Below are 24,015 nucleotides of genomic sequence, written 5' to 3'. Positions count from 1 at the left end.
GGAAAGGATTTGCTATGCTTAATGATATAAATACATTGGTGTAAGTCAGTTTAAGATATAAGCTGCTCTTCTGTTCTGTTGAACTTCAGTATTGAATAACTGTTACTAATTTTGTGAGATTAATAAATAGAGTATGTTCTGAGGTGAGACTTCGAGGAGTAGGCAGGGTCTTTTCTTACATTTTTCACCTTTCTTATCCTAATATAAGTGTGGTACCTCTAGTAAGAATGTTGAAAGAGCATTTCACTCCCTTTTAAAGTCAAGACATCCTTCAGAAATTATGTGCTTCTGCATTTCATATACTTGTTTTGTCTGCAAGTTACTGAGTGAGTGAGGAAGGGGGTTTTTTGTATTTAAAGCTGTATCTTTATATACTCTTCTGTAATTTTATTTTAAGATTTTTCTGGGATTGGTGATTGGATAAGAACAACATGTTTTCTCATGTCTGAACTGTAATTATAAATTGTAAATTTTGTGTATTTTTAAAAAAAAGCATATTAAGCGTTATGTCTACTTTCAGATTAATTGTTACTCTTATGCCAAAACTTGTAGTTTACCGAATCTGTATTAGAATTCAGTTTTTTGATTTATGGGTGGCTGCTAATAGATCTACAGAGAAGTGGTTCTTTACAGGAACATTAGCTGAAAAATGTAAATATACTGACAGAAGTCAAATTATAAATTCTGATGAAGGTTGGACAGTCAGGTTAGAAATGAGTTATTAAATAAAATATTAAATTAATATTTATTGAACCTGACTGGAGGTTGTTCTATTAATGTATAATTTTTTATTTTTTTTAACGATAAGGTTTGAAATCATGGGAGAAGAGGAAATTGCCTTCAAAATGATTCGCACAAACGTTTCTCATGTAGTTGGTCAGTTGGATGACATACGAAAAAATCCCAGGTATCCTGCTACTTGATTTGTATGAAGTTTTGAGGTGGTTTTAATTTTCTATTTCAACTGTTTAAAAGGTTTGTGCATTGAAAAAAAACAAACCACATTTATTGCAGTGTATTTCTATGCTCTGTGTTACAGGGCAAGACCAATTTTAACCAAAACTACTTCTAATTTTTTCTATTTAACTGAAGCTAAGCGACTATTTTCTCTGTTATGCTAGCAGTTATCTCATTAATTTCTGTTACATTTTTATATATCTAAACCCTTTGAAAACTTAAAACTTAAGCTTTTTTTGAGGCTTTCATATTTGCCATTCCAGAGGGCATACAGTTTATATTGCAGGTAGTTTTATTATAAAGGAAGAACATTTTTATCTGCTTAATGTAGCAATTTTAAAATAAAACTTAGGTGTGGATTATTTAGTTACAAAATCAGTTTTGCATATCTATTATGCTTTCGTGCTCTGTTATAACATGGCAAGAGGTTTTTTTTTTTTTTTTTAAATATTTGGTGAGAAACCATCTAAAGCCAGAAGGTAGTCCTCTGTTTCTCCACTCTGTAGTGGTCACAGGTTTAGATACCTGAATCTGAGTGTAGGCTCGGTAGTGTTGAATTAGGTTCCTGAAATGACTGTGAGGTAAATGGGGAAAATAAACATCCTGGGATATATTTCACAGCAACCACCTTGCAAAGCAAAGGACGCTGTATTTGAGACTCAAATCTGAATCTGCTTCCCAGAAGCATTCAACAGTAGTCCTGAACGCACTGCATAAAACTAGGGTTCAACAAGACATGGTGACATAACTTAATAGTCAGCTGTTTTAAAAGTGAGACGGTGCCTCCACCCGTCTCGTCTCCTTCCTTCCTTCTTCTCAGTCACTTTTATCTTGCATCTTGCTTCTGTCTTCAGAAAACTAGTGTTATCTACCAGCTTAATGAGTTTGGCCTCAAGGAGGGGTCTCACAACTATCAAAAATCAGAGCAAGGAGGGAAGTAGAACCAGGCTCCTTGGGCTAGGGAAAGTGAAACTTCCTCTTGCAGGTCACAGCAAGCGATTAGGTAATCTCAGCTGCCTGTAAAGCTACACCATTATTTGCATTAGTAGATAAAGAGCAGATTTTCACGTACTTCTTACATAGTATTTCTTGGTAAGCCATTCATTCAGAAAGTATAATGCTAGTTTTGAGACATTTTGCAGCTGAAGGTGGTTTGTATCTATTGTTCTTCCTTACAAGAGTGCCTTCTGGCCACCTGTTTCCTGCATTCCAGTTCCCACAACAACACGCTTCAAAAGAAGTGGGCAGTGCCCTAACTCATCCTGCCACTGCCACTTCCCCTTCCTCCTCCATTTCTTCGTATCTGCTGGCTAGGACTTTTTCTTGAAACGTAGGTGTGATTTCAAGCCTTCTGTTAGGCCCAAGGAGGGCACATAACATGAGTTTCTCACCTTCAGTTCATGCTTGCAGTCACTGGCTTCTTATTTTGAAGGGTGGTTGCTGATGCCAGACTTGAACCTGATGCTGTGTTGGTTGTGGTATGAGTATGCCTAATGGATTGAAGCCTTCTAGAAACTTAAAATGGAGCTGCCTATTCTGTGCAGCAATTGCATCCTTAGATGAGGATGTGTTTGAATAAGGGTGTCTAGTCTGTTGTCACAGGAAACTCAGCAGGCAACATGAGGCGGGTGAGCTGATCTGTCTTGAATCTTCCCTAATTTTCATATGATGCACTGGCATGCTATTACAGACTCAGCCTGAGGCTCCATATATGCATACCTTTTTGTGTTTGTTTTTTTTTTTCTCTGAAAGTATAATAGTTTATTGTAGTCCCAGATTGTTGGCTGGTTCATGAAGTGAGGTTGAGTCAAGTGCTTGGGCTGTTTTTCTGCAAAGTATAGTGCAGTGCTGTAGTCGTATCTTGTCAGCAAAGGAGAACTGGCATGGCTATGTAGGCGTTCCATTTCCTTCTCTTTGCCATGCTTTCCCTGCATATAAAACAATATAGTAGTTATACACAGTCTCTAAAAACAGGTATTCAGTGCCTCTCTTGGGACAAACTAAAAGTATTGCTCACTTACTGATCTGCCTAAAATGTTTGTTTTGCATCCGTAAGGAAAAGTGAGCCTTAATCATCTAGGTGTTAATTCTGGAATATCCAAAGGAATGTCAGATCTGGTTTCTTTTGGATGGATTGAAACAGTCTTTCCAGTGGAAACAGGTTGTTATCCTCATCGCTCCCACTTACTGTGCTTCGGTTTGCTCTGTGTAGCAGCCTCTCAGTCTGTAAACTGCGTCTTTCGGATGAAGCTAAACAGGGATATACACTTCAGGAGTGAAGCTCCTGCATTCCCAGGGCTAAATGAGCTGCCAGTCCAAGGGACAAGGTCAGGGATAGTCCAGAGTGAACTCACCAAATGCCTATAGTGTAGCCATATGATTGCCATAACCAGCTGCTTCGCATAGTATTACTTGATAGTGTAGACACAGCCTGCTCATCTTTGAAGGGGAGAGGCATATTTTGTTCTTCTCGGACATAGCAATTCGAATGACTGTTTGTCCCCTGCACGTAACCATCCAGAGTGAGGTTACCAATTATGCCAGGTTCAGCAGAGACTGAGGAAAAGTGGTAATGCCCTGCACAGACCGGTTCACATGCTCTAGAGTTCTGCTTATTTCCAGCTTCATGTAGGAAGTCTGAACTTTGCTCTTTGAAAGAGCACACCGTACTATAGAGAATATAGCTGACTAGAACTACTTATTTACAAAGGATAGCAATTACAAGGCATATGTCACCGGATATAATTTCTCCCTCTGGGGAAAATTTAAGGGTCTTGTATCTCACAATATAAATAAAGCGCATAACCTTGCCCATATGTGGGAAAGGGATTTTTTTGTTGTCAAGCACTAGGCCAAGGGTACATTGTAGCCTACCACACTAGCTGCTGCTTTAGTTTTGGTAATTTGCAGTAACTTAGGCAGTGGTGTGTTTCTTACATGAGAGGTAACTCTCTGCAAGAGGCATTATTGGGAGCATGCTTATCTGGTTGGTCACAGTGATTTCCACATGAATTCTATCCAGGTTGTTGTTTGTATTTTGGTTGATTATACAAGTTCATCCTTGGGTCTGTGATTCAGGTCATGTCCTGCCTGATTTATACAACATTGTCAGTAACTCAAAGCCTGGGGACCAAGTTTTGCCTTCTCTTGTACAATGTGGTGTAGTTTTTATGTTGACTTTCTCTGGAGTGCAGCATACACAGTAAAATACTAATAATTTATTATGTTTACGTCCTACAGTGGAGGTCATTTTGTTATTTAAGATACTTTACTCATGATAATTTCTTTAAAACTATAAAAACTCTTACCCAAATCATAATGCTGGCCAGAATTCTAACCTGCTGTCTGTATCCCGTGGTGAGCTCTGGGATGACGCATACTAGTGTCCGATAGATGGCAGCATTATATAAATAGAAGAGAGAAATGTGGCTTGTTATTTGATTCCTCAGAGGTTTTGACTCACTGTCAGCCTTGGTGCTCTTAGAATTAAAATAAAATTAATTGAAAAATAATGCAACAATTAGGAAACTGATTGCCAGTATCAAATACATCAATTTGGTTTTAAAGGGATACTGTAGCAATTTTAAAAGTATTCTGGTTTTTGTTCTTGGTTTGCCAATACCTCTGCTGTATGATTAAAGGAAATATTCTAACAAAGACTTCTTGTTTTCTAGAAAATTTGTTTGCCTAAATGACAATATTGATCATAATCATAAAGATGCTCAAACAGTTAAAGCGGTGCTTAGGGATTTTTATGAATCGATGTTTCCCATACCTTCACAATTTGAACTGCCAAGGGAATATCGGAATCGTTTCCTTCACATGCACGAACTCCAAGAATGGTATGTTACACAGGTTCTCTTCAAGTTACTGTAGTGCAATGGCATATAATTATAAAACATACTGGTACAAGCCATTTTTTCCCCAGTATTGTCATGAAGGAGTTAACAGTGAAGATAATGTGAAAAGATTTGAATAGACTAAAATCTGAGGTTTTCAGGATTTGGGTTTTTCTGTTGCTCTTAAAGTCATTAACATTGCATTGATTGGCCCTAACCTACTTCAAATACAGAGGTTTAGAAAACAAAAATAAATCAGGACTTCTGACTTTCTTTAAATGTGAAAAAAATCCATTGTTTGGAATGCCTATTGCAGAGGGGTAACATAACCTATGCTAACTTTCTCACTAAGTGATTTTTTTAATTTGCCAGACAGCAATAATCACCTGGATAATCATATGAAAAGATACGTGTGTGTCTCATTTTTATGTCATGTGTCAAATTTTCATGTGTGTTTACTTCTTGCCATTTTATAAGTAAAATTTTAACTTCAGAAATTGGGGAAGTTGATTTGAGAATACAGGCATTAAAGCTTGGCAAGGATAATGATAAAAATGAGACAAGAAGAGTTGTATAGTAATTTTGTTGCTGACCAGCAGATTATGAGAGAGCACAGTTAGTAAGGAAAGAGAAAATGTTAGAGGAACTGTAGAAGGAATCGGAAGGATTGCAGGTGAGAATAGGGGTGGACTGCAGTGTTACAAGCCCTGCTGTAGCAGTGGCAGAGAGAGTAGGGGGGCAAACCCATTTCAGCAGTTACCTGTAGAAATTTGGGCTGGAGGAGTAGCCACATTGTTGGCTCCCTTTTTGAGGACATCCACCAAGGCTTTGTTAGCTTCACAGGAACACTTTATTTTGACTTGTTTGTAGCCAAAGCAGATTTCTACCAGGGTGGGTTAAAGCATGCTGAAGTGCTGGCGGAAATCCATGGTTATCAGAATGTTTTACAGAATCATAGGACAGCCTAGGTTGGAAGGGGCATCAAAAGATCATCTGGCCCAACATTTTGTGGGAAAGGGAGCCTAGATGAGATTATCTAGCACCCTGTCCAGTCACATCTTGAAAACCTCCAGTGGGGAGACTCCCTGGGCAGGTTGTTCCAGTGAGTGAATGGTTGTTCTCACTGTAAAAAGCAAAACAAAAAACCAAACAAAAAAACCCCCCAAACATTTCTTGTATCAAGATGAAACTCCACACAGTCCAACTTTATACCTGTTGCCCTTGTCCTCTCCATGTGGGTCTTTGCGAGGAGACCCACATGTCTTCTTTCTAGTTACCCATAAGTACTGGAAAAGACTTTCGTTGCCTGTTTCATGGAAACTCTTTGAAGTTTATGTATTTGCATTGATAACATATGAAGCTGTTTTTCTGTTTCCTTCTTTCTTTGTGCAGGAGGGCATATAGAGACAAGCTCAAATTCTGGACCCATTGTGTTCTAGTAACACTTATTGTATTTACAGTCATCTCATTTTTTGCTGAACAGGTAAAATTAGTATCTTCCTATCAATTCTGTAGTGTCTAATATATTGCTGTATCTTCAGGATAACCTAAAATGGGTTTCTTAAATAGGTTTTGACAAGTAGCTAGGATTTTTCCTTCATGAAGGCAGTAAAGATGATACATGACTGATGATTAGATTGCTTCAATTTTCAAGTCATCATGTTGAGATTCCTTGAAAAGAGTGTCTTACGGGGGGAAGGAGAGTGGTGTTCCCTTTTCAGGTGCTTTGTGACTGTTAAGTCCATAAGTGTACTAAATTTAGATGTTCAAAATCAGTAATTGTTTTTGAAAGTCTTGGTCTATTAACACAGATATTGGTAAAAATGCAAAGTTAGTTAGCAGGAAGAAAATTTAAGTAATAGCAGTACTCTAGTCCTGGAGAGAATCTCAAGGTATTTAGGGCCCCTGTCTAAGTCTCATCTAAGTAATTGCAAAGACTCCTATTGAATTCAAAAGGGTTTGAATTTGACTCGGAGGGAAAAACCCTCCACTTCTGCAAGCATAAAATGGCTTTCTTGAACATGATTAATCCTGCTAAACTTAGAGGGAGTCAATGGAACAAATCATATGGGTAATTCTTTGCAGGTTGGGGCCTTAAGTAACACTTTCCGTGGTCTGATGAAGAGGGTGTAATTCTTGAAAGGTTGGCTTTTGATTATTATTTTTTTCCCACCTGTAACTTTTGCATGAATCTTTCCCTTGATTTTCAGCCTTTTGTATATATTAGAAAACTCACCCTCCGTTAGTAACTTGGTTTTGGAAGGGGGTACTCCACTCAGTAGTACAGCTAGGTATAGAAATACTGTTTTAAGATGCCAGCTTTGTGTTGTTCTTTTAGAAACTGGATGTAGTCTGACGTTCTATTAGTTTAAATACACAACTTTAAAATAATCAGAATATAGGCGTACTGTATTTTTCACTTTCTGCTTGTATTCTGGTTATTGAGAAGTCCAGTGGAAATGTGAGTGCCTAATAGATGAATTTGAGTAAATAACTTTCTTCCTGTACAGTGGTGGGGGGGGGAAAGGACAGTATTGACTTAATTACCATGGATGGTACATATTTTATAGTTTCTAGGAGGCAAGCCTGACCAGCTGTGCACCTCTAGCCCAGCAGAGAACTAAATACGGTATTTTTTTCTCTCCTCAGCTAATTGCACTTAAACGAAAGATTTTTCCAAGGCGAAGGATCCAAAAGGAAGTTGGTCATGAACGAATCAAAGTGTAGAAGAGCTTTATTTTGGAGATCAGTCTACCTCAAGATGTGATAAGCATTTAAAATCTGTCTCTCATAAGTGTCTTTTATGGTTTGACATTTAACTGCGTTGATATGAAGAAAAAAAATCATGCATCTACAGTTAAAATCTCCGCAGTACTCTTCGTGACATACAAGTTGCTGGAGCTGCGACAATGCAAAACAACAAAAAATGAATAATTGCAGGAAACCTGTACATAGGCAATTTTCAACAGATCTTACTTTACAACTGTTAGTTCACGGCCATGTTATCCTTTTTTATAAAAAGGGTTACCTAAAGAAATGTAGCTGCATTTATTGCAGTGGATGTTGCCAACTAGATAAAATGTTGGAAGGCAAAGTTGTCTGGGATCAGCTTAAACAGGTCCTTGATCTTGCATTCCAAAACATTTTGCAAATTTCTGTTGTTGCTGCTTTTTTTTTTTTTTTTTTAACCCTACGGGAAAATTGAGAATTATGTAAGTTGTCATTTAGATTTAGTATACATTTATTCATGTTGACCTTCTTTAAAGCACAGTGACAATTCATCCCCCTATTTGTAGTATTTAATTGGGATGTGGAAGAAATGTATGCTAATAAAAAAAAACACGGCAAAAGAACAACTACTGGTTATTTGAAAGACACTTTATATCTGATGTATTATATTCCAAAGAATACAATGATGTTATTTCTTGACATAATTACAAAGGGAGGGTTGTAATCAAATGAAAGTGATCAAGGTACAGTATTTTACAAAGCACTGTAAGTATAAAAGCAAAAGTGCCTCTCTATATGAATGGGTAACAAACTGTTTTAATGTAGCAATGTATGGGAGCAGTGTTTCACTTCTTCAGAAAACTATTTGTACTGACATATGAAGCTTTGGTGTTTTTAAACTTACCAGGGTTTGGGCCCTGTATTTTGCCGAGACATCAGAATAGTGCGGTTTTATGTGAAAAAGGGTACTGAATCTTTTCAAGCAGAAATTTTTGATTGTGTATCTTCAGTTAATTGTATTAGCAGTATTCAAAAAAGCATTAATTTTTGTAATCAGATGATGTACAAAATGTATGTGCATATGTATTGTAAGATACTTGGTTTGCTTTGAAATTAACTAAAATATGATGAAAGTTTTGTCTGTTTCTGTTTTAAAGTAAACAAAACCACCCATTTTGATAAATTAGCCATTAATGTGTATGAATCCTTGTTAAAAGTTCATATTTTTCCCTTAAACTTCTTACAGTATTAATTTAATACTAATTTGAAGCATGAATGTATTCTCAAAGTAGAATCAAACTTCTGAGCATTGTAAAAATGCAAGCACTTTTAATAATTAAGGTTATATTTCATGCTAGCAACATATATTATGCTGAAACATAGAATATAAGTTGCTTAAATCTACAGTACTTCAGACTAGCAGAAAACGAGACACTTCAAGAAATAGAAGAAGGTTTTGATAGCTTCTTGCACTTCAAACTATTATTAGGTTCTGTTTTTTAAAGTAATATTTGGAATTCTAATCAAAATAGTTGGAAGAACTTGGTTGAAATTTTAAGGCAGTTTTTCTGCTGAAGTTACATATAAATAGTTTGCATAGGTAGCTCGGATGTCACTGCAATTAATTTTTGTTTAAGCAGTTCTGAAGGTAAGTTCATGGCATTTCATTTATCTTCAGCAATAACAGCCAAAAAACGTAGCACAACCTTACTGAGAAGCATCCACTGAAAATCCCTGCTAAAATTTTTGAGCACGGTACCCGGAAAAAAAGCAAGCAAGGGAAGTAAAGGTTGTATACAAACACTAGTGGGGTGGCAACTTGGCACTCACCCAGCCACCCGCTCATTCCTGCCAGCGGGATGAGGGAGGGAATCGGAAAAGTAAAAGGTTATAGCACAGGCGTTACCTGCACTGGTTTGGTCACCAGTATAAAATGCAACACCAGGGCGGGGCTGCTGTGCGGAAAGTTAACTCCACCCCAGCCAGACCCAGCAGAAACTTGAACTTAGTTAAGGAAATACGAAGTAAAATGTCTCAAATGGCTGAGGTTAATGAAAAGATTGAAAATTGAAATAGTGCTAGGATTTTTAATTTAGATCAATAAAGCATGTAGTTTGTAAAATTAATCTGACTGGGGAAGTACTGCCTGTTTGCATTGATTTAGGGAAAAAGACTCCTTCGGCATTGTGCCCTACCCTACATCTGTAAAAACCTATTTTGCAGACTTTTTGTTTCCCCAATGCGAAATTAAAGCCATTTCTATTTAAAAAAAAAAACAAAACAAAACAAAAAAACCAAACAACGGATAAAGGTAGGTGAGGTTTAAACGAGCTTCACGTTGAATCAGCAGGACGCGCCCGGCCTGGCCCGCAGGCGCCGCGCCTCAGGGCCCTGGGGAGGTGTTACTGCGCATGCGCCCTCTCCCCTTTGTGCCGCCCGCCCTGTTTCCCGCCTTTTCTTCTGGGGTGGGAGCTGCTGAGGCGGGGCCACGTTCCTTCGTCAGGGGGTGCCGGAGGGAGGGTGAGGGCTGCGAGGGGCTCTGGTGCCGGCGGGGGTGAGGGGCTTTGGGCGAAGATCGCAGGGCAGAGGGATGGAAGGGTGGTTGGGCGGAGAGTAAGGAGCAGGGTGCCCCTCAGCCTTTGGCACCCCGCTGGCTTCCCCTGGAAAGCTGTTGTGGCTCAGGTCTCCCTTGCAGCTCTGAGGTAGAAAGAGGTGGGCGGCCACGGGGAAAAGCCCCACATAGGGCATTCACGCAAATACTGGTTTATTTCCCATCTTTTTGGTCAGGGTGAAACAAGGAGGTGAGTTTCTCTGAAAAATCATTAAATACACAGCTGTAGATTGAAGATCACTGAATCGGCCAAAGCAGGTAGCTACACAGGATGGGTGGAGGCTGTATGGGGTCGCGAGGAGGCAAGATTGTTTTGCAGTGTCTGGAGGGACTGGGGAGTTCTGCTCTGTATACTGATTTTCAGTACAAAGAAGGGTGCCTATATGTGAGATAAAATAGATATAAATAATTATCTGTTCACGCTTGTAGTTTAAAGTTGAAGTGCTTTATTTGGCAGCACAGAGCCATGCACAGCCAGATGCTGTCCTTAAATCGTGTTTTCGACAGCTGCAGTAGTTGCAAAGCAGAATGAGTCTTGAAAATTTTCTCTCATTTGAGGATAATTATAATGTGAGAACTTTTGATTTTTCCAATTAATAATTTAGAGAGGTTTTTTTTTTTTAAAGAAACTTGTAAGGTCTAAAAAGCTTCATACTATATAGAGTAGCATCAACCACAGAAGAAACTGGATATTAAAAAGCAGTGCTCCTTACTTTGTAGCTCAGTGTGATCGTGTAGATATCCATGCAATACCTGGTTAAAAAACCGTATTTTTGTAGCTATGGACAACTAATTCGAAAAACAAATGGGAAACTCCAGTGTGTGAGACAGCTTTCAATGCTGGGGGCACTTCACAGTCCTGGAAATTCAAAAGATCTTTACTGGAGTTCTCAATTTCAGCATGTGAACTTAATTTTCAGATGTATCTTTGCCCTGGCTTGTGGCAAACCGATTGATATTTCTAGCTGTGTTGAATTGCATCTAGAATGAGAAGTTTATCAACTGCTGAGTCACCTCTTGCTCAGTTTGGAAAACAGGGTACTTAACAGCTGATAGTGGGTTTTTTTTCTGTATTCTTTCCATCTTCCAAGTAATCCTGTTATTTTTTGAAGGATTTTTAAAAGTATATGTCTTGTGACACTTAACTTGAAATGCTTCATACCTCTTGCTATCAGACAAAGATAAGATGAATATTTCATCAAGAATTCAGTAGCTTGCTATTTCCTGTTGTATTTGTGTATTATTTATATTGTGATAAAGTTCTAAGGAAAAAATTATTTGATTTTGTCATTCATGCATTTAATGATTATAACTATGCTCTTTTCTTTCTAATTAGATATTTTACTCCTTGCATATTTATAAAAATACACAGAATATATAAAAATTGGCATTACTACAGTAAAAAAGTGTCTTTTAAGAGGGCAGCGTATTTGTAAAACATTTACAAATACAGAAACTGCATTAGTTGCATTTCAGAATGCAGAGGCATAATAGCTAAAAATAAAGATAATTTGAAAAGCGAAAGTTACCCAGGATTTTTAAAAATGGCATATATGTGTGTATATTTGTCTAGTGTGGGATGGCTTCTAGAATCAGATTGTTCCTTATGGTTTAGCACTTCTATATTTTGTAAAATAGAATATTGACATAGCTTTTTGGGAATGCAGTACTGGGTATGGCAAAATACGTAATAAACATTATGGAAGCTGAGCAGGCAGACACCATAAGAAAGTGGATAATTTACTTCCTTGTTTTTCAGTGGAATCAAGTATGTAGCTATGAGTCCTGGTATTTTTTTTTATTTTTTTTTACCCTGTTCTTAAAAACACCACTGATGAGTAATCCTGTGGATTACCTCAAAACTAAAACAGCTTGACTGTTTGAGTATCCTTACAGGTGGAAACTATTATAGAGGTGTCTATAACAGGTCAATGTATCCATGAAAACATATTTATCATCGAAGTATTGTGGGGAAAATTATCAGCAGGAAGAAAATCTCATTATGGCACCATCGGGAAGAAAGCATGGAGGAAAAGCTGGTAAACCGGCGCAGGAAGATCAAGCCATACCCGCCTACGACTTTCAGGAGGAAAGAAAAGAGCTGAGTGGATCAGAGGAAGATGTTAGAGAAGGTGCTTATGTGATTTTTTTTATTTTTTTTTAAATGTGAAGTTTGTAGTATTTCTGACTAAATGAAGATGTTTCCGTGTTAGCGAGTGTCTGAGCAAGCATGGTTCATAATGTCTGTGACATTGGTAAGAGAAGAGAACACGACAGAATAGCTCTGTGCAGTGCACTATTATGTATTATAATTAGAGGTGAGGACTTTGTTAGCTTATTTTAATGCCATATCTTTCCATCACCTGGCTGCATATAACACTGTGAGATAGGACAGAACAGGAGAGCTCTGCTCGCTTGTGTGGAGTGCTGAGTGGGGTAGGGTAGGTTGGAGTCTTACTGTTGGCAGCGTTAAGAGTACTTCGGCAAGAATCTGAACCGAAGAAAAGAAAGAGGAAGAAGGAGAGAAAGCTGAGGAAAAAAGAAGTGAACCAAGGGATTCTTGTTTAATATCTATTTGCAATTTTGCTGTTTTAAAGGTCAGCGTACACAATTGCAGTACTTACTTTACAGTAAAATGAAATTCTTATAGATTGAGCTTTTTTCAGCGTTTAGATTATTTTTACCGTTCTGATGATTGCTATCGTGTAAGTTGGGAGTAATTGTGTAGTAGCAGACAGGGAAAATAAAGCTGGTTGAGACCTGTCTAGAGGAACTCAAGCCTTGCAGGATAATTCACCACGATCTGTCAACTCCGGTTGCAGAGTTATAGGAGCTGCATGTGTTGTGAATGGGAACTGAGACCCATGAGATGTTTTCAGAGAAGTGGCATTACAGAAAAGTAATTACAGTTTTAATAACTCAAATGACCCCTACAAAATAGAAGATAATTTTGTAAATCTTTTTGAAATTTATATTAAGGCGAAACACCAGTAATGGACAAGCATGGAAAGAAAAGACCTTTGGTGGCCACTCATGTGGTTCCAGATGATGTGGGGTAAGGTTAGGATTTTTTTTTTCCTTTCCAAAATAAGCAAGTCTTAAGACGATACTGATTTCAGTTATTAACTGTGCTTGTTTTGCTTAGTATTGGGGTTATTTTTGTTAGTATTTGATTCAAAAATCAGGTGATAGACAATACAGTAGTTGTAGGTAAAAAAAGAAAATGCAACATTTAAAAATTAGTAATTCTTTAGTTTTTTTGTGAATACTTTTGAACATCTATAAAAAATGGATGTATTTGTGTGAGTTCTTAAAATTCTTGTTTCTTTCAAAAGATTATTTCAGTTTTATCCTAAATTGTTGATAATTTCATTAATTTTTTTCTCTGATCTTAGTTGCTTGAAGATGGTAACAGTACTTTAAATGATCCAACTATTGCAAGAAAAATAAATTCTATTTACAAATAAATCTTAGGAAATGAAGTATTTATGGGAAGTGTAATAAAAAAGTGTATGTTGACATAGGCTTTAGCAAGATTGTAGCTGTTGAGTGGAAGAGAATCTTTTTCCCTTTCCTTTTTTTTTTTTTTTTTCTTTTACTCTTCAAAAAAAAATATTGTCCTGTAGAGAAGGGGATATAAAAAAAAGATAAACATTTTCTTTACCCACTATGTCCCTTTTTGGACTTGTCAGCTATTGTACCACTGCCTTACACACTGGTGTTATCTTAAAAGTGTTGTAAAAACAACCCTGATATTATTTGTCTTGGATTTTTCTTACTGTGCCAGTCGTTCTAATTGGGATGGACTTGTTTTCATTTTATGTTCCAAATAACTTTTGTGTTTTCTTTTTGTATAGGGAATAATCAATTTTATTTACTGTCCTCCCTCACTCAAGGACACTTTAAATGCCTAATACTGCCTTTTTACTGGAGAGTAAGTTAATAGATTTTAGTAAATTTTTTTTTTTTTTTAAAAAAAATTAGTCTGAAAAAGGGACCTCTCAAAGGAGGAGAAAAGGAATGTCATTTTTTATGTTTTACAACAGTAGCAGCTGTTACTGCTTACAAGTAATAGGCACATGAATAAAATCAGTTCTAAGCATATACAGCAGGTTTTATTCTGAAGTCAGAAAATGAGGAAATAAAAATTGTAAACTGTTTTGTAGGGGTGAAGTACAGAATATGCTGGAAAGATTTGGAGGTAAGTACGTTTACATTCTAATAAATTAAGAAACAATTTATGTTTAAGTTGCGGAATTGGCAGTGATTCTTTACCATAAAATAACTTTCAAGATTCACGTAAAAAACCCAGTCTTTGTAGCATGTTTCAGCATTTCTGAAAAAAGCCAGTTTTCAGAAAGAAGTTACATGTAAATAGAGTAAAGAGAAAGAAGAGAGGGGAATAACTGCATATAAGGTGAGATGTAAGTATTAGTGTAGGTAATTACAAAGGAAAAAGGGATTTTGATTACCAGTTCCAATTTTAAGATGTGGTGTAAGAGGTAGTTGTTATATAGTAGAGAAAAGGGGCAGTAGGAGTTAGCTGTTCTCAATTTTTTGTTGCAATGAGGTAGAAGAGACTGAGGATTGCAAGACTTGCATGGGACATTAAGGGCATGTAAATATTAATATAAGCAGCTAAATAGAACAAAGAGTTCTAATTCTAGACAAGGAATTTTGGAAGTAGATTGGAGTTGTGATACAGAACGAGCTAGAGCGCGGTCTGTACTCCGCACCTTCAGAAATCTAGAGAACAGGGAATCAGTAGAAAAGACAGTTTCGGCAGTTGGGAGGAAGAGTACCAGCTTCTAGAAGAGCTAAAGAATGAGGGTAAGTAATGCCAGTCATCTAGTGATGAGAGGTTTAAGCGTGCCACCTAGTTGGATTTAGTTTAGTCATCATCACATCTTCAGATGGCTTTACTTACAGTTAAATTTCCAGCTGAATTCTAGATAGCCGACAGGTTAGAGAAAGTTAGAAAACGCAGTTCACTTGTAAAGAATTTATAATACACATCACAGTGTAACAAAGCATCAAAAAGCCGTGGAAGGAAGGAAAACCATCTTAATGCCAGTGTTACATACTCAATAGCTGGTTAATACTTTCATTGTATGTATAAGAAAATTCTTGTATGGAGTTGCTAGTTGCATGTAAATCGTAAGGTGAAAGAGGAGTTGAAGGAATTCCTTAATCCATGAATTAAGACTTTTTGCTGTTAAGGTACATATCGGAATGCTACTGTAGATGTAGCAGTCTAGACAGGAGGAGGATTTCAGTGTTAAAAAGCTGGGATTGCTTGTTACTGAGGACTCAAAAACAGGATAGAAGGAAGGAAAATGAATGGATCGGAGAGGATGCTGTCTGCTCAAAAATAATAGGTTGGGCATTAGCAGGGGCAGATGCTTCAGCAAATTAGAGAGAGAGGTTCGACAGATGTTTCCTGAAATCTGCAGTGAGAAGGAAAAGAAATTGCTGCATTAACCTCAAGCTGTGACTTGTTAAGTCTCAAAAATGTAAATTAAAGTGAAACAAACATACTAAGTTATGTTAACTTGAATACTTCTAAAACATATGAAGTCTCTCTGAAGTGTGAAAAATAGTTTGTCAATTGCTCATTGAAAATGCTCACAGTGATAGATACTACCTTTATTTCTGAAACCAGTAATTTGAATATTACTCTGAAACGTGGTTTTCCTAGGAAAAAAAAAAGGTGTCAGCATAACTGAATTCCTTGAAGGTGAGGAAACTCTGAGCTGGCACTGCAGCCATGCAGCTAAACTAGTGAGGATTTTGATGGTGTGACTAAGACATCATTAGATACTAGAGAAAAGAGTCTGTACTCAGTCAGGTTTGTGTGCAAGGTATCTCTAGCTTTGAAGAGAGAATTTACTGACTGAGATGTCCAAATGCAGTGCTAGACGATGCGCCGTGTGAGCTGATTGGGTAGTGGTGCTAACGTTTCAGCATCTGTGTGTGTTTATTATACAGATGATGTGTTAGATGGGCATGTTGGACCATAATCATCAGTAGGGGAACACATGATGACAGCATGTAAGGAGCAGATTTAAACATATGTAATGGCAGCACTGCAGCTGCCCCAAGTTCAAACTGCCGGACAGCTTCCGTTTGCTGTGTGTGTGTCTGCTCAGAGCCAGGCTGACCCCGTACCCCCTACCGCCCTGCCCGGAATGACAGAAGCTAAAGCCGACTCACATCATGGTTGGTCCCATTTGGTCTGGCCCCTGAGAGAGGTGGGACTGGAAGCAGATGCTAGGGTAGCTGGTGGGGCTGGGCAAGGAGCAGTTGCAATTCCAGAGGTCAGGGGTTGGTTTGGGTGCAGGGGGGCCTCGGGGGAGCAACACTCACCAGGTGGAGGGACACTGAACACAGCAGCCAGGAGCCCCAATCACGCTAGCTTCTTTCTGTTAGACCACACCTCGCTGGCTTCTTCAGAGCACAACTCATCAGCATTTTCAATAAAAGGCACGATGTAGCTCGGTGTGCTTAATTTCTAAATATTCTTTTGAATTTTAGCTGACATTAACAAGGCTCTCTTAGCTAAGAGGAAACGATTAGAAATGTATACGAAAGCCTCGCTCAAAACCAGTAACCAGAAGATTGAACATGTTTGGAAAACACAGCAGGAGCAAAGGTAACATTTACTCTTGTTTTTCAAACCTGTGAAATCAGATTCCCTTTTGTGTCACAGCACGGATCCATCTTTGTGCAGTTAAATACCTGCTCAGGTCCTCTGTTTCCCCTGCCTCCAGGTGTGTCCACTTGGTTAAACTGACAGTAGTAATTTAGCATAGGGCTTTCTCTTTTGAATGGAGAAGCTTAAGATTTGGAATTTTGAGAGCAAAGTACCTTAAAGAGCTGGGTTTACTTTTGGTTTAGCTTTATGAAAAATGATCTTTGATGTTGTTTCTGTCTTTTAAACCAATGTTTTTATTTTTTCCGCTTCAGTTGGAATTTTCTGTTTCTACTTGAAAACTGAAAAATGTTCAGTAAAACTTTTAGACTGTTCTGGTTAAGAAATAAAATAATTTTCATTTTCACATTGTAAATAATTTGCACCCTACACAATATTCCTTTTGCCTCCTAAGGCATATTTAATTACTACATCTGGTACTACGGGTAGAGCAAACTAAAAAACGAGACAGCTAAAAACTAAAAGTTGGCAATACTTGTAACTGTTTCGGTGATTTTATATATTTGAAACTTGCATTGACAAAATTTACGTTTACATAGAGAAACTAGAGCATAATGAGTTAATGAATGAGCTAATCAATTTTCCGTTATAAACCCCATGTGTTAAAGCTGCGATCTGCAGTTGGGTTAGAAAAACAGTAAATCTCAGAAAACCTGACACTGTTAGGAATAAAAGTTGCTGTAATTTTTTATTTTAACCTGAGCCAGCTCCTTTTATTCTAATCCATGTTGAACCTTAGCTTTCGTTGTAATACTTACGGCTAGTGTCTCTTTACAGGCAGAAGCTCAATCATGAGTTCTCCCAGCAGTTCATGACTTTATTTCAGCAATGGGATGTAGATGTGCAGAAGGCAGAGGAGCAGGAAGAAAAACTAGCGGTGGGTTTCCAGCATGGCGTGAGTTTCACGGTATTTTCACAGGGAGGGAATGTTGCTGTTTAGACATTCAAGAAATGTAAAAACGGTTTCTGTAGTTCAAACAACCATATGATTGTTTGCCTCCATTAAAAAAAAATCATTCAACTTTTCGTGGCTCTCAAACTTTAAATGTTTTAAGTTTTAGGATATATTTTTAAGTGAAGAGGGGTACATTTATAAACTTTATTGCAAGTTTATAAATGGCAATATGTGACGCCCTAGGCCAGCACACAGCTTGAGAAAAGCAAAGACCATCTGTGGAGAAGAAAGATGTGTGCTGTTTCTGTGTATCAGTAATCTTTGGGTTCAGGGAACACAGGAGTAAAGGCAAGTAGCTGTCTTTTAGCATGCACTGCTTGAAAATATGCCCGCATAGAATGCATGTGTGAGAATTTGATCACTGAAAGGGGATAGGAGCCACACAATGGAATGTAACCACACGAAGTTGCTGTGTTTGTACTCCCAACACATTTACCCCACCTGGAGTACTGTGTCCAGTTCTGGGCTCCCCAGTTCAGGACGAGGATCTCCTAGAAAGAGTTCAGAGGAGAGCAACAAGGATGATAAAGGGACTGGAGCATCTCCCCTACGAGGAAAGGCTGAGAGAGCTGGGCTTGCTCAGCCTGAAGAAGAGAAGACTGAGAGGGGACCTCATCAACACATACAAATATCTTAAGGGTGGATGTCACAAGGACAGAGCCAGACTCTTCTCAGTGGTGCCCAGCAACAGGACAAGGGGTAATGCGCACAAACTGAAGCATAAGAGGTTTCAGTTGAATGAGAGGAAAAACTTCTTTACTTTGAGGGTGACAGAGCACTGGAACAGGCTGCCCAGGGGGGTTGTGGAGTCTCCTTCTCTGGAGATATTCAAAGCCCGCCTGGACGATGTCCTGTGTAACATGGTCTAGGTGAACCTGCTTTAGGTTGGACTAGATGATCTTCGGAGGTCCCTTCCAACCCTTGCCATTCGTGATTCTGTGATTTACAAGTTTTGCTTTTCCCTCAGTAGCTTGTTTCCCTGGGATACCCTCAAGAACTGCATTGGATACCAATCCTCATAGGATCTCATAGGGATAATTCAGGTTGGAAGGGACCTCAGGAAGTGACTCAGGACTTAATCCAGTCTTCAGTCTTTCTTTCATTAATAAGAACAAGGATAACTCTCCAGGCAGAGATCTACGTTACATGACCCAGATTTCCGGTGAAGGCAGAATTTCCAATTCTAATAAATGACAACAGTGTTGCTGTCCAAGCACTTTTGGTTAACTAATGCGATTTTTTTTTTTTTTCTTTTGCTTCTGCTTCAGAATATGTTTCGTCAGCAACAAAAAGTTTTTCAACAGGCAAGAATAGTTCAGAGTCAGAGACTGAAAACCATTAAGCAACTCTATGAGCAATTCTTAAAGGTACGGTAAATTTTCTTTTTAGAAGGCAGCTGATCCTTATCACATCACTTAAGAAAGCTGTATTAATTCAACCTTTATGACATACAGAGATTTAAGGTTCACTTAAGGAAAATAATAGCCTTGCATGAATATTCATGTTAGTATCTTTCCCTTATTTATTAAGAACATGGCTTGTTCTCTCTACACATACATACAGATTGCGCCTGTGTAATAAATGATGTAGTTAAATATGTGCTCATAGGGATCCGATCGGTTCGCCTGTTTCAAATACTTAACCACAACCCTCAGAGCGTACTTTCTAAACAGAACACAGTTTTGTACCAGTTTAAAGGTTATACAGGTCAGTTAAATCATCAAGATTTTGTCTTAATTATTCCCTCAGATTTTTGATATGTATTTAAAAATTGAAACTTGACAATCTATTAAAAATACATCTTAAGCTGCAATTTACCGCTCTTACTACTGCTGGCAGGTGCAGTCCCCCATCATGAGAATTAGGTACCATTTTATTTCTGTCACTAATCTTTCTAGCTATTGCTGCTTCATGTAAGGAAAGTGACCCTTAAAGAAAATCAATTGTAATTCCCTTAAAATTGCCCATTTAGAACTTGCTTCATCTCTCCCTAAGCAACTTTCATTAGAAAGGGTTTTCCTTTCTGTAACCTGGTATTCAAGGTAAGAAGTTGCTAAAATGTCAACAGGAAGAATCTGATGGAATTAATGATTTATGGTGAAAACAGGCTCAAGCTGGATGGTTATGTAATCAGTCCCATTTAACTTTCCTGTTGCTCTATGCTGGGAGTACCTACAAACACCATTTTTTTGGACAGTGCTTACAGAGATAATTTATTTTAAACACGTGATTCATACTGCTCAACTGTGGTGTGTTTTGTTTTTTAACGAAGTAGCTGACATACTAGACAGCAAACAAAAAATGATAATAACTACTCAAAAATTTGACTTTTTTTGTAAAAAAAAAAATATTCCCAGAGTTTCCTTTCCCCGCTATTTTTCTAAGTAAGGTACGAGAGATCTAAACTGTGAGAAAAATGAAAGCACCCTAAACTATTGGTTTTGTAAAGAATGCAGAGGCATGGTACCACAGAATCACTGAAGGGCTGAGGTTGGAAGGGACCTCTGGAGGTCATCTGCTCCAGCCAGCAGGTGGTACGGCAGGGATACCTAGAGTCAGTTGCCCAGGACTTATGTCCAGATGGCTTTTGAATATCCCCAAGGATGGAGACTCCACAGCCTCTCTGGGCAGCCTGTGCCAGTGTTTGCTCACGCTCACAGTAAAAAAGCATTTCCTGATGTTCAGAGAACCTCCTCTGTTTTCAGTTTGTGCCCATTGCCTCTGGTCCTGTCACTGGGCACCTCAAGAGCCTGGCTCAAGCTTCTTTGCGCCCCCCCTCCTCAGGTATATATGTATGTAGATAAAATCCACCCCCACACCCCAAGCCTTCTCTTCTCCAGGCTGAACAGTCCCAGCTCTCTCAGCCTTCCCTCATACGCGATGCTCCAGTCCCTCAGTCATCTTCACGGCCCTTCCCTGGACTCTATCCGGTAGCTCCACATCCCCCCTGTACTGAGGAGCCTGGAACTGGACCCAGCACTCCAAGTGTGGCCTCACCAGCGCTGAGTAGAGGGGAAAGATCACCTCCCTCAACCTGCTGGCAACGCTCCTCCTAAGGCAGCCTGGGAGACCATCAACCACCTTTGCAGCAAGGGCACACTGCTGGCTCATGTTCAACTTTGTGTCCACCAGGACCCCCAGGTCCTTTTCTGGCCAAGCTGCTTTCCAGCCAGGCAGCCCCCAGGGTATACTGGGATGTGGGGCAGATTCAAGTCTGCCAGTTTCTGACAAACTTTCATTTCTGTTCAAGGCATTTCCATTTGAAATTTCAGCTAGTTGTGACATGCTCGGGTTTTTTCTTTTCCAAGTTTTGTGGCTTCAATAAATAAATCTGAAATAGAGCAACTCCTAGTTTAAGATAGATAGGTGAAATTCAGAGAGGATATTACCGAAGCATTAATAAATAATAAATGTTCCAGAATGTCAAAAATGTCTTCATAAAATATGAAAAATTGAACAGAAGGTCAAGTATTACTTTGATTTTTCTCCTCAAAGAAGATCAAAAGGTAGAAATCAAACCTCAAATAAGCTTAACTAAGTACAAGTCAAGGAAAATGCAGCTATGCACAGAGATAGATAGTATTTGTATGTAGGAAAGGGAAGATAACCGGCGAGCTTTACTTGGCTTATTTGGGGAGAAGTGTGCAAAGAGAAGGAAATGAATGGATTTTATAGTCCTTACTTCAAGTCTCCAAGATTGTCATAATATTAACCCCCCTCTCATTCCTGAAAGATGTCTGTTCAGTCTTTTCTTGTAGAACACTAATCCTTACCAAACTGCAGTCTAACTAGCCGAGCCCTCACAGATGCTGGGCAGGGAGGGACAGGACCGTTTCCTTCACAGGGTCTATAGTGTTTAAACAGGAGTGTAGACTGGAGTATGAAGTCCTGTATGATTTCTCTGTCAAGTTCATGAAAAAACTAATCCATTATCAGTGACCGCCACTGCTGTAAAAGTTGAACAGCAGTCTGAATAATGGTTGGTTTGTTTTGTTCTAAATTAAGCCTTTGACACTGGACAGTTCTGAATTAAAGATTATCCTTAACCTCAGAGCATGGAAGAGCTGGAGAAGAGCAATGAAAATCTTCTAGCCGGTGCGCAAAGTGAACTTCGCAAAGAAATGGCTATGTTGCAAAAGAAGATTATGATGGACACGGTAGGTATCAGATCTGTGAAGAATTTAGTTCAATGCAAAAATAGAAAATTCTATAAAAAAAAAAAAGTCATTTGGCATTCATTTAATTAACTCAAAGGAATCGTATTGATATGGCATTTGTTCAGTATTGTCTCCTTTTCTTCTAACAGCAACAGCAGGAGATGGCAACCGTTCGCAAGTCTCTTCAGTCCATGTTATTCTGATGGCTCAGTGGAGAAACAACTTGTACCTAAGTAACATGATACAAGTATAGGCATTAGCCATAGAGAAGTACGTTAAGATTTAAATGTTTTAAAGTTCCTATTAAACGCTTTCATGGATTGTTCTAATCTTGCGTCTGATAATGCTGTAAGAATGTATATTAGTAAATTTATTACCTTGAGGGGGGTGCGATATGGACCCCAAACCATTTACTGTCTGTCCAATTAATCTTTAATTTCTTAACACTCACTTTCAGTAGCATTGGACTGTTTAAATTCTTTCACTTTTTATAATGCCAAATCGTAACAATGGGCAGAATGAACGAAAAATGCATTACCCAGCTTTTACATAATAACTTCAGGCCTTTAGGTACATTGTGCAAATAGAAGCATTTTTCACAAGCTGCAGACTTTATGATTTTCATAGTTTCAATATTTAGTCTGCTGACGTATCAGCAGTTGTAAGAGTTCACAGAGTGTGACATAGCTCATGTAAGATTGCTTAATGATGTGTATTATGGTAAATTAAAGTAAATTTTGTTGCCTCTTTTGTTAGGCTAGGCATTGTAATATCTTAGTACTAGGAAGAGATTTATGAACTGCTGTAATTTGTCCAAAAAGCAGGTTTCTTTAGTTGAATGATGAGCTGGCTGTCGCAGCTTTATATGATACCTGCTTGAGCAAGCATAATTAAACATTATGCAGTTTGGGGCATATCGTTCTTGTAGAACCACTGCTAGAAGTAATCATCTCGCTCTTTTATTTAGTACAAGTTATTACAAACCTTTGAGAAGGACTGTTACTTTTTGCAATTCCAAGTGACTGGCAATTTAGGGAGGCCTAAGTTTTAAGGAGAAATCATTTATCTTTCATGTATCTCATTACAGTAAATCAGTATAAATTAAACAGTTGGCTCAGCTTGCACGCAGTCTGTTTTTACAGGAAACCATTACGCCCAAATACCCACTTTTACAAATTAGGTAGTTCCTAACATATTTAATGCTTAGATTTAATACAGTAGTAGATAAAACAAAACCCATCCAAACTTCCACATGCACAAATGTGATGTTTTCATAACAATGTATTTCAAAACCAGTCATACGTCGGCTTCTCCTCAGCTTACAAGCATTTTTAGCTCAGAATCAAGCCACTTGATGAGGGGTCTCCAGTTCTGGCAGCCAGATGAGTGATGGCTAACTTACAGAAACTTCCGCCATTAGGTTGTGGCTGAAGTTGAACAAGCAGTAGGACGGAGCTCGATTTTGTTCTGCGTCTGCTGGGACTCGCGGAAGGGGCAAACACAGAAGTTGCATTGCTGCAATGACACACGAAGCGGTATGGGCCTCTGGTGGGTAACGCGCAACTGTGCTGATTTATAATGGTGCTGCTGAGTCTCAGCCCTCTAAGGATAATTAGATGATGCTGTGAAACACAGTTAACAGGTTTTCCTTCCTATCTTCAATACTAGGTTATTTGTTAGCATTGCCTCCTGTTTCTGGTTTTATTTGCTAGCATTGCCTCCTGTTTCTGGTTTTATTTGTTAGCATTGCCTCCTGTTTCTGGTTTTCTGACCGATGTCTGCATTAGTTTTCCATCATCCACACATCTCAATCATATCCTTAAAACCACTTAGACCTCCTACTACTGCACGACACATCTTTGAGCAGTCGGGGGAACCAAACCGTCTCACTCTAAAGAAGTTGCCTGTGTCTTTTCATCAGGTGGTTAATTTGCTGACAGGAGTCATGCAAACCAAAATGGTCTTTACCATCTTCTATTTGCCCATGGCCTGGGTTCAGGCTAAGATCACATGTAGAGGCTGCATCTTTCCCAGCCGCTAACAGGCGCGGCAGG

The 24,015-nt window shown here is 38.5% G+C and overlaps 2 protein-coding genes across 2 annotated transcripts in view; both read left to right on the top strand.

Annotated features, from left to right (window-relative positions):
• Nucleotides 1–7,969, top strand: part of GNPTAB (N-acetylglucosamine-1-phosphate transferase subunits alpha and beta) — a 40,810-nt gene extending 32,841 nt beyond the window's left edge. The window contains exons 18-21 of the mRNA XM_035888943.1: nt 809–907; nt 4,632–4,799; nt 6,189–6,279; nt 7,446–7,969. Of these exons, the coding sequence (XP_035744836.1) occupies nt 809–907; nt 4,632–4,799; nt 6,189–6,279; nt 7,446–7,523 (436 nt within the window). The 3' untranslated portion in view covers nt 7,524–7,969. The remainder of the gene's footprint in view (nt 1–808; nt 908–4,631; nt 4,800–6,188; nt 6,280–7,445) is intronic.
• A 21-nt stretch (nt 7,970–7,990) lies between these two features.
• On the top strand, nt 7,991–22,223 carry SYCP3 (synaptonemal complex protein 3). Its single transcript, XM_035888944.1, has 9 exons — nt 7,991–8,008; nt 12,122–12,269; nt 13,117–13,192; nt 14,304–14,338; nt 16,672–16,789; nt 17,627–17,726; nt 19,073–19,171; nt 21,857–21,961; nt 22,111–22,223. The coding sequence occupies exons 2-9, from the start codon at nt 12,140–12,142 to the stop codon at nt 22,162–22,164; spliced, it is 717 nt and encodes a 238-aa protein (XP_035744837.1). The 5' UTR covers nt 7,991–8,008; nt 12,122–12,139; the 3' UTR covers nt 22,165–22,223.
• The last annotated feature ends 1,792 nt before the right edge of the window (nt 22,224–24,015 follow it).

Source organism: Egretta garzetta, unplaced genomic scaffold, assembly GCF_000687185.1.
Source record: "Egretta garzetta isolate BGI_Z169 unplaced genomic scaffold, ASM68718v1 scaffold321, whole genome shotgun sequence".
NCBI classification, from domain to species: Eukaryota; Metazoa; Chordata; class Aves; order Pelecaniformes; family Ardeidae; genus Egretta; species Egretta garzetta.
This window is presented reverse-complemented; position numbering and strand designations above follow the sequence as displayed.